An 11,293-nucleotide genomic window follows, 5' to 3' on the forward strand; every position below is an offset into this window, starting at 1 on the left:
GAGAAACTAGATGTAACACAGGTGGAGAGTAAAGAGGGGGAAATAGAAAAGAGAGTGTGAGACGTGAAAGTTACGTGAACAGTTCTAACATGATTAATTAGTCTCAAAAGGAGAGGAGAAGGCACTGGGGTACAGGCAAAACCCGGAAAGGTATCAGTGCAATAGGACCAGTTGGCAAAGCAGAAGATATAATTAATGATTAATACATATCTAGACACACCAGATGAAATCACAGAAAATGAAAGTCAAAGAAGTAATCGCTTTATTGGCAAATAATTTTTAGCAGCAACACTGAAGATCAAAGGGCTGAAATTAAACCACTTAGAAGCCAGAGTTCCCAATGTAGTGAAACCCTTCTTGTAAAATGAAAGCAAACGGGAGAACTTTTCCGGCAACTGACACAGAAGAGTAGTGCATCAGCGGGCCACACATGAAGAAGTCCCCCCAAGATAGTGGTGGGGGCAGGGGGACATTATCCCAGATGGATTTTGGAATAAAGTGAAACAAGGAATAAAAACAAAGAGTGTGGTGTCTTGCATGGTTTGGTTCTGGAGACCTGACTGAAGACAGGATGGACACACAGACAGAAAAGCTGGAATTGGGTGGACTGTACTCAGTGTGGTAACAGGTACCAGCTGCAGTAGCAGCCAGAACTTCAGCGTGTTTATTTAATACATCTGAATCAAGAAGGCAGACTTACTGTATATAGATGAGTAAGGGAGTAGGTATATGGTACCCAGTAGAACAAGGAGGCAGGTTTAGCTAATCTGCGTAGGAGGTCTCTGTAGGCAGCAGTCTCAGGCTGCAGTCATCCCTGAAGAGGAAGCTGTGATTGACAGTTTCTGCATACACCATCACCATTCACACTTGGACCAGAGGAGGGCTTTGCCATCCCTCTGCATCTCACCTGGAAAGGCTCTGAGGCCCTGGGGTCCTTGACATGGCTGTGTCCTTGTAAGACAATAAACATCTACTCAAGGTTCCCTTACATTCCCCACAAAAGAGATTTTTAAAAGTATGGAATATAAAAGCCATGTCAAACCAAAAAAAATCAGAATTTCAGGGATTTAAAACTACAGTGTGTGTGTGTGTGTATTTGTGTACATGCACACAACTAATAACAAAAACAGCATTAGTCATTTCAGATAAGGAGGACTTCAAGGTCAAAGTCATTGCTAAAGATAAAGAAATGGAAGCCAGGTTTAATTGCTCCCAGGAAATATAAGTGTAAATTCCTAAGCAAAAAGACTGGAGAAAGTATAAGAAAAAACAAGACTAAAGAAATCCTTACTAATCCTAGAATAGTCTTCCCTCCTCTTCAGTAGTTTTCAGAGCAAGCAAACATTCTATTAGTGCTAATGTAGATTAGTTTACACACCTAACTTAATGAACATATATATCACCAAGTGATATAAACATAAAATTCTTTGCATGACACAGAAACATATGTAAAAATTAACTATGGGTAGGGGGTGAAAGGGTTCTGTCACTATCACAAAGGCAATTAAATTAGAAAGCAAAGAAAAAATAAGCACAGAATGCATTTGATAAAACGTGGCACTCATGTATGGTCAACATTCTTCTGAAAGGAACCAGAGAAGCCTTTGGTCTCACAGAATGGCACTGCTGGAACCTCTGGGGTGCAGGCAGTATGTGTGGCTAGCTGCACTGTGTGGAGAAGCAGGCAGCAGACTTACATACAACCCCAGCTCGTCTTAGAGCACAAACATCAATTTTACATGTAACTCATGTAGATTAAATTCAGTTAACTTCTCTGTGGTTTTAACAGTTTACAGTTCTTTTATGTGTTTGGATGTTTTGCCTGCATGTATGTCTGTGCACCATATGTGTGCAGTGCTCTCAGAGGCCATAAGGGGATGATGGAATCTCCTGGATCTGGAGTTACAGCCGTTCACATTTTTTTAAAGGACAGATTTCAAATGCCATACTTGAAACAGAACCCTTTTAAGGTACAGGCGTTCAGACAACTCTAAAAATAATAACGGCAACAGCAAAAAACTAACCCCCCCAAAAAAACCCTAAAAGTAAACCAAACAATAACAACACACACACACACACAGGATCTTTCGGGAAAGGGAAACTTCCTGTTGGATGAGGGGTCATCTCTGCTAATAATAGCCCAACTTAGAGGCTCAGCTCAGAGCACTAGCAAGCTGGGTGACTTTCAGCACGTTAACACAATACCTCCGGACCTCAGTTTCCCCATCTAGAGAGACGGTATACCATCCCCTCAGAGGCCATTAAGATCAGTGTGGTGCATGGATTGAGAAGAGTGAGTGAGGAGTCGTAGTGAGTACTCGGTGTCCACTACTAAAAACTGTTGAAGAAGAAAACAAAGCCAGTATTTCAGTCCTCTGCCTTGGTGGGGCTGTTGTATTGCCTGTGAGCTACACACAAAAGTGAGAAGGTACCTTGTGTGTGGAGTCCCTACTCAGGAATTTGCATATGTCCTTGGGTGAGGCCTCCCAGCTACCCATTGACACCCCTGACTGCAGGGTAGGATGCTGGCGAGAATGCGGCTGTGTATACATCTGCCTGCCTGGTAACCACTGTGCCAGCCTGCTTTTTATTGCTGTCGTCAGCTGTGGAACATGTTGTCCGAGAGGACCCCTGCCATGTGACCAGCTGAGAAAAAGATTCCTCCATCCATGCTCATTAGCATTAATTTGCAAGAACAGCTCTGAAATGTGGCTTGGTGTCAGTTCAAAGGCAGATAGGGGATGGCTTTCAGATGTGGATTTTAATTACTGGTCTGTAGAGAAAAGAGCCAGCCAAACATTCTGTATCTGAGAGTCACTTGATGCTTGCAAAAGTATCATGACTTAAACTTGCCCGGGAGCATTTGATAATGATATTACTAATGCGTGAATATCTACGATTAATTGAATGTTTACTATGTGACAGGCACTTGGCTAAGTACTGTCATACATCATTCCGTTCCGTGCTTACGACTCTGTGTGGTAGGAACTATTATTAGTTTCCAATTTGAAAAGTAAGGCACAAGAGATTAAATGCCTTGTCTAGTTTGTGCTAGAGGTGGAAATGAAGCCAGCCGCCACCCCCACACAGGCAGTCACCCACTTAAGGTAGGGCCTCCTGTACCTGTCAGCCCTTAACTCTTTCCTCACCAAACAAAGCGCTATGACCTTGGCTGCCATCATCAGCTGGTATTACTTGACAAGCTTCCTCACAACTTAGCAGCACTGCAATGACCCATTCTGTGGGTCCATGGATCCAGGTATTTGAACATGGCTCTGGGTTAGCTTGTCCTACCCACCTCTATGACGTCAGTATCTAAGGAACAAACTGATGATGAATGACTGTTGGTGATGTTATGGAGGAGTCTTTGTATTCATGCTTTAGGCATGTGTCAGATTTCTTGACACGGCTGCTAAGGGCTTGGTGGGAGGTTTCATGGCATCCTGGAACCCAGGCTGAGAAGTCACATAACATCATTTCTGAACTATGTCTGGAATGAAAAAGCTTGCTAAATGTCAAGGCTTGGCAAAGAAAACCTGCCTCCTTAGGTTTTTATTTTATGTGTACGAGTGTTTTTCCTGTATACACAGATGTGCAGCACTTGAATGCTTAGTGTCTGTGGAGGTCAGAAGAACTGGAGTTATGATGTTTGTAAACCACCATATGGTTGCTGGGAACCAAAGTCATGCTCTCTGCAAACTCAGGGCCCTTAACTGCTAAGGTGTCTCCCCAGCTCTAAACCCACCATTTAGTGTGAGAATGCCAATGATTTTGTAGCTGTGTAAACTACTCTATTTGTGCCCTTTATGTAGTAGTACACTACATACATTAGTACAATCAACTTTGCATCATTATGATGAAATTTCCCAGATAATTTTCTTATAAGGAGACATGCTTTATTTTGGCTCACAGTTTTAGAGGGACCTGCCATCTCTCAATGACACTACACAGGACTCCTAGGGACAAACCCAAACCATATCTAAACCATAGCATGGGTTGTACAGTCCTGGGAGCTTTCAAGGGCATGTTTACTATGCAGCTTCATTCAGAAATAGCACAGTGTGTGTACATTCCACACTGACAGACCCACCATATCACTGCAGAGGCCAACTTGAGCCATGGTGAATTCAGGGTATGGTCCTCTTGGAAGTTCTGGGGTCAGAGATCCAGATGGCAGGCTGATAACTCACCAGAGCAAAAAAAGGGCAGTAAGACCTGACCAAACAAAATAGCTGCTTTGAACTGGGGTGCATACCGGAGGCATTCACTTGACATTTGAGTAAGTGTGAGTTGATTTTCTAATAAAAGATCACAGAGTACACCAAGCAGCCATTTGACAGCCAGCTTGCATGCTACAGTCTCTTTCCTAGTTTTTAATGATAACAATCACTTATGTATTTGCCCTGCATGCTTGGGACTGTCCTGTTTCCTACCTACCAGCTCGCTTAGCCTCTCACCTCTGTGAGGAAGGTGCTGTTAGCCCGTGAAATGAAAATTGATGTCCAGTGAGGTTAAGTGACTTACCCAGATCACACAGCTCATAAGAGGTAGAGTCAGTTGATCCAGGGAGGTTTGGCTTCAGAGTCATTTCACCACTGACCTGTTCTGTCCATCCTAGGAGAAGGAGCACAATGCTGCAAAGCAGGGTCCCAGACCTGGGTATACACGAGGGTCATTTGGAAGCTTGTCAGAGTTACATATTACAGGATTCATAGGAACACAAATACTCTGTCTCTCTGACTAGAACTCACAGCTGTATTGTTGGGTGATTCTTGGCTGTTCCCTGGGTAGCAAGCTGCTAGCAGACCTGTGGGGTCTTCAACTTCATTTCTAAGGAACATGTATAAGCAGAGCACCAAACTGAAGCATGTCAATGTTGTAACCACAGGAACTCAGATTGCAGTAAATGACAGAGTAACCTTTATCTCAGCTTCTGCAGCCTTAGGGAGGAAAAAGAGAAGGCTCGGAGTAACAAACTCTATAGATGACAGTCTTTTGCCTAAAGTTCTGGCTTCAGTCTTTTAGATCCATTTCTGCTAAGAATTTTAGCATGAGTTAGGAGGCCATTTTCCATTAAACTAGCAAGTCTATTCCGCACAGAGGAAAATTTTGAAGTGTGTTGTGGACATGCCCAGTGAATAGAAACATGAGGACATAGTGGAGATCTTGGGAGGGCATATAGGGATCTACACCAGCTGACAATTCCCCATCCCTTTGCAATGCTATGGCTGCATGGAAGATGAGGTGGGTACAGGCAGAGAAGAGAGGAAAGGGGAAGTTGTGAGCAAAGGACTACTTCTATGAGGCTTAAGATGAGAACTTTCGCAGGCTAGTTTGTATCTACCAAGGGCAGAAGCCCACTGTACTCCAGTCACTAGCGGAACCCACAGAGCTGGCCAGCCTACTCACTTACTCTCCACCTCATGTTCTCCAAATGCTTCCATGTGTGGAGCCAAATGAGCTCATGTTTGAATAAATAGGACAGTTGTCTTCATGATTGTCCCACTTTCGTTAGGTTGTAGTATAAATGCCACCGCTTACCTAAAGGCCCAAATCAATGGCAAAAGTGGAAAGGGTAGTAGAGAAGGAGGCTGATGCCACCTGCCTGTGTGGCTTTGTGGGTGGCACATTGAACTCCCAGAGACTGGCTTGGTTTTGCTTTGATGAGTCTCTTTGGGAGTATATCCTCTACTTCAATCTGGAGAGGAATTTTTCCCTCAGAAGAATTTTTATGGAGGCCTGTTTTGCTATTTGGAGAAGATAAATTCTCTCCAAGCTGAGTTCTGAATTCTGAATTATCTATGGGCCCTCTTCCTTGTCTACTTTGATTAATGTTAGGTACTTTACAATACAGATAGATTATATGGATGGAGTGGGAGAAAGAGCTAAGGATTGACAGCACATCAGGAACCCAGCAGCCATACTGAGAATGGCTGACGACAGACCTTGAGAAGCCACCTGAGACTTGTACATCAAACGATCCCTTCCAGAAAGAAAGAAGCTGCGTGTGATAAGGTTGGGAGCAGTTGACTGGCACCTGTGAGCCATGGATGCTAGCAAACCCTATTAGGGAAAAACCTGGGGGGAGGAGGAGAATATAGGTGAGGAGCTACTATGTGAATAAGGACAGAGGGTTTGATGACTGCCAGTGGGTCGGAAAGGAAGAATAAGGTTCAACAAGAAGTGTTCTAGCTACACCAGTGGAGAGCAAGGAATAGGTGTAACACACGGAACCTCAAATCTAAAGGCCTAAAGTGCTCCCAATTTTGACACTGTTTGATGTGTTAGAAGTGGAAGATTCTGGACCTTGACTCATGTGATATGGTCACAGTCAAAATGAAGATATATTAAGAATATTGTATAAACTTACCTGGGGTTATGTGTAAAAAAGCATATATGAGAAACAAAAATGAGTTTTGTCTTTAGACTTGGGTTATACCCCAAACTATTTCAGAACCATGATTCCAAGTACTTAGCATTAGGGCTGCCCAGTTGCTACATGAAGGGTAAAGGGGGTGTGCACCCTGCTCTGACTTCTGTGAACTGGCCTAATTGCCACTGGTGACCTCATGCTTGATGTGACCAGACCAAGAGACATTGTCTGATTCTGAATACATACTTGACCACTGTGTCTTTCCAATCACACATGTCAATCTATTGCTCATTTCCCAATCACTTCGTTTTGGGTCAGGACATTTTTCTTTGAATATGAGTACAGTGTTTAGGATTGTGGTTCTGTTTCATCCTGTATAATGTTCAGCTTTTATTCTTATTTAGTTAGCGCCATAGGAACCTAAGTGTGATTGTGACGCAAGCTGAAGAATTCTTTTACAGTTTTTGATTTCTCACCAATATTTTACAATATCTCATGCATATCTAATTCAACAGATAAACCAATCATCATTCTCTATTGTCTCTAAAATACTAAAATTCAGTTTTTAGAAAAGCTTCTCTATATGTGTACTTTTTATTTGGGAAATTGTATTGAAGTAATTTCAATATAATTATTTAAATGGAGTAAAATTATTTTGTGATTGTTCATTATTAAGGTTGTGCAACTTAATTATATGACATAGCCCCTAAAGTAATATTTTACCAAACATACCCTTAGATTAATACTTCCACTGCTCTGATTGTGATAGCCTTTGGTTCCTTTGCTGAACTGGGTTCCAAATCTCTCTGAGCCAGCCCCACTTCCCTGGGAATACTGAAGAAGCTTGGTAGCCAGGATGGTACAGGATAGGAAGATGGGTCTTAGTATTCGTGTGGTCATCTCTGGAGTGTCAGAACAGTGGCTTCTTTAGACCTGTGGTCTCAGGATGGGGAGTGAGATTTGTTCTCACAATGAATGTGGGGAGGAGTTTGGTTGGGGTTATAACTTGGAAGGGATTAGAGTATCAGAGGAAGAATGGAAGTTTCCAGTCTTCCTGAATTCATAGTCTTGTTTAGCAGTAGGGCTTATGCTTGTCCCTATCATGAATTAATTTCTCTGTGGTTTGAGTAAAACCTCACAGAGCACTTTTCTGTCCCTTATCTGTGTCCTGTCCGCTCCAGCCACTACCTGTAGGCTGTAAAAGACAATCTGAGTTCATGCCTCTGAGGTAGAAATCCATCCCCAAGCCCGTACTGGAGTTGATTTCAAGTTGATGGTCGTCCTTTCTTTTCCAGGCGGTGCTGAGCCCTCTCATAGCCATCGCGCTGAAAATATCCCAGATTCATGAGAGAACTGGCCGGAGGGGACCCACCGTCATCACCTGAGCACAGGGCAGAAGAGCACGCAGAGAGACACGTCACCACCGTGCCTTCTTGCTTCCCGTTTGTGCCACTTAGGACTTTGGAAAACAAAAGCTATTTTGCTGTTGGGGGGGGGATGAAATGAGGGCGGGAAGGGGATAAGCACCCTTTTTGTTGTGATTTGTTCAGTTCTTTCATATGCAGCAGGGTCTTTAGTTGTCTGTTGTTTGATATCTATATTTCATCACACCAATGAGCTTCCCCTTTGGAGATAGACAGGTGCACTAAGAAAGTATTAATCACAGCCCCTGTGGGTTTCTGGTCGGGGAGAGAGAGGGAGGGAGGGAGAGAGAGAGAGAGAGAGAGAGAGAGAGAGAGAGAGAGAGAGAGAGAGAGAGAGAGAGAGAGAGAGAGAGAGACCCAGAATTAGACCGGCAGGTAAGTTCTAAGGCCTTTGGGCAGGCAGAAGATCTCATCAACATGGAGGAGGACTCAACTTTGCGCTTGTAATCAGATCTACAAGGTGAAAGGCTTAGAACTTCAGGATGCACCCCTCTCCCACTAGCCATCCAATGGTCCATTTTCCCCAGCCTGCCACTATCTCTGCACTGCCTCTCTCACATCTTCTAGAATCTTCTGTAACTCACAATGGCACACCTCCAACAAGACATATAAAAGGGTGTTTTCCTCTCTTATTTTGCATATAGTATTAATTTAGCTATCAAGCTGGCTGCATCCTTCTGAATGTAGTCATTTTCTGTGTAGGTGGGGAACGATTTTCTGGAAAAGACTGAAAATTAATGCTGAAAATGAGGGGGATGCTTCCTTGATGTCACAAGATACATGTGTTTGAATAACTCCTCCCAGCACTGTGTATCCTGATCCTGTTCCCAGTGGCTGAATAAAGGAGAAGGGGCTGGAATAATTAGTGGAACAGTCGTGGGCCCTATGAGACAGGGAGGTGGTTGTCACACTAGCTTTCTTTGCCTGTGAGGAACAGGGACCTGGCAGCTCCAGCAGGCACATGGACTGGGGCAGAGTCCTCGGGCCGGCACGGGATGTGTTTGCTTATGTTTGGCTTCCTTGGGAACTGCAGGTTCACTTATCGTGTCATTTGTGGGGATGACCTAGTGCCTTTTGGCTGTTGAGCAAGGATGACTGCTGCCGTCAAGGTCACTGCCGCAAGGAAACATTCCCAGAAAGGTGTTTGTTTCCATTCTCTCTCTGTGCTTCTGTCAGAAACTTGCTAGGACATTTTGTAGCCAATAAAACAAAACTTCTTTATTTTAACCTCCATACAAGGTTGTGGCCTTCAGCTCATTTCTGCCTCTTGCCACTTTGCAGTTCCAGTTCGGTCACCTGTACTGATAAAGCGGCCTTCCAGAACACTGGCGAGGGCTTTGGTTCGTTCTAATGACTTGGAGGGTTGGGTTTTAAAAACAGGACAGGAGAAAAATGAATTGCTCAAAATTGGTTTTGGGAATTAGCAAAAATTAAAATGGCATCTAGTCTTTCACCTTAAAAGTCTTTACTTCAGAATAAGAGGAAGGTGGCTTTGAGCTGAGATTATAAAAAAAAAAACCATATCACGAATGGAAAGCTTTGGCCTTGTGGCTTTAGTTCTCACTATCTCAGGAGTAAAGGTCCCTGATAACATCCGTTCATCCACCCACTGTGGACCTGCTGTCAGCGCATTCTAACAGGTCCTTTGGCAAATCAGCTCGAGCAGGGCAAGCAAATATTTTTGCCTCGAGTTCCTGAACTTAAATCATTTCTAACTTTTAAGTTCAAGTTATTCTGCGTAAACATTGCCCCCCCCCCCCCTTTTTTTGGAGACAGGGTTTCTCTGTGGCTTTGGAGGCTGTCCTGGAACTAGCTCTTGTAGACCAGGCTGGTCTCAAACTCACAGAGATCCGCCTGCCTCTGCCTCCCAAGTGCTGAGATGAAAGGCACGTGCCACCAATGCCCAGCTCTGTTTCCCGTTTTTATGCATGTGATGTAGCCCAATTTATAGTCAGCCATCAATTCATTCAGTAATTCACTCATTCATCCATTCAGCAAAGACTGGTTGAGCAGCTACTCCAGGCACATTTCTCTTTTAAATGTTAACAGGAAGGTGGGTGGAGTTATCACTGCTCTTACCAACTTAGAATTTGGAAAGAGTTGGTGGGAACAAACACAAGTGATTGGGGAGGCATAAATATTACAATAGAGGTGCAAGCATGAGCTACGAGAACACACCAAGAGTAACTGGCCCCAAAATGGTGGGTCACTGACAACAGGAGGTTCTTCCTAAAGAATAGGGTGTCTTGGGAACCATTAGTGTTTGTATATTTTACCAGAGGTGAGTAGAGCCAGCAAGACAGAACAGTCATTGTTAGCTGGGACTTACAAGAAGTTGACTTTGGGAGCCAGAGGTGGTATGATGGGTGGCATTCAGGCAGACATAGGATATGATATCAAGTGGAACCAATCCTCATGGCCATCATTTTCTCTCAGCTGGGTTAACAAAGAGCAGGTCTCTCGGCAATTCTAGGACAAGGCCTGTCTCTGAGTTCTCTCAAGTTTACACTGCTGAGGTATTATTTCTGCCTTAACCCAAGATTGCATGTGTGAATGTGTGTGTTACTCTGAAGAGGCACGAAAGCCAGCAAACCACACTTCCCTCTATGATGTACCTCTTATTGTTAAAGTGGGAGGGTCAGCAACCAGCCTTTAAGAGCACTGGGATCAGTCAGGTGGTTGGTGGGTAGGTAATGGTGCTTACTGAGCAAGCCGACTGAGTGGCTTGAGTCCAGGATCCACAGAAAGGAAGGAAGACTCAATTCCACACAGTTGTCCTCTGACCTTCACATTTGTCCTGGCATGTGCACCCCTCCCTCCACACAGACAATTTTTTTTCAGTTAAGAGTAAGTGACATGAGACACACATGTGGGAACCAGTGTAGTGACTCGCAGAAGAAGCAATTTTATAGTGAGGTAACTATTAGGGCCAGTCTGGCGATCTTCTAGCACTCAGGGATTCCCTCACTGCAACATAGGCCTCTGGAAAGGGCAAGCCACCACACATATGTAGTGATTCTTAACCAAAGCAGTGCCCCATTCATTGAGGGGATTTGGAAACGTGTGCGCATGTGTGCCAGTGAGGCATTTATAGGAACCTGGGTGTTAAATACCCTGCCTGCCAGGTATCAGCCATTTCCCCAAAACAAAACATTGCTTTGTTTCACCCAGGATTCTTGAACTTCTTCATTGCCCTTTAAAAAAATGGGAGGGGGCTAGGAAGGTGGTTCAGGTGGTAAAATGTCTCAAGAGCTAAGGTGGAGAGCACCTGACATTGACCTCTGGCCTCCACATGTATGTGCACACACATGCCTATACACACAGAAGGGCAGCCCTGTTTAAAGAGACATTTATCAGATCTTACTGTTCCAAGTTGCAAAATGCAGCCATCATATCTGCAGGTCATGAATGCTTACGTCTAAGAAGCCTTAGATTGACAGCCATCCCTGCACTAGATTTGACCACACTAAATCTTGGCAAGAATGATATAGTTTTA

At 43.9% G+C, this 11,293-nt stretch overlaps 1 protein-coding gene across 1 annotated transcript in view; it reads left to right on the forward strand.

Annotated features, from left to right (window-relative positions):
• Pgm5 (phosphoglucomutase 5) overlaps positions 1-9,030 on the forward strand; it is a 154,492-nt gene extending 145,462 nt beyond the window's left edge. Inside the window, exon 11 of the mRNA XM_005063733.4 lies at positions 7,669-9,030. Within this exon, the coding sequence (XP_005063790.1) occupies positions 7,669-7,758 (90 nt within the window). The 3' untranslated portion in view covers positions 7,759-9,030. The remainder of the gene's footprint in view (positions 1-7,668) is intronic.
• The last annotated feature ends 2,263 nt before the right edge of the window (positions 9,031-11,293 follow it).

Source organism: Mesocricetus auratus, unplaced genomic scaffold (genome assembly GCF_017639785.1).
Source record: "Mesocricetus auratus isolate SY011 unplaced genomic scaffold, BCM_Maur_2.0 Super-Scaffold_4256, whole genome shotgun sequence".
Lineage (NCBI taxonomy): Eukaryota > Metazoa > Chordata > Mammalia > Rodentia > Cricetidae > Mesocricetus > Mesocricetus auratus.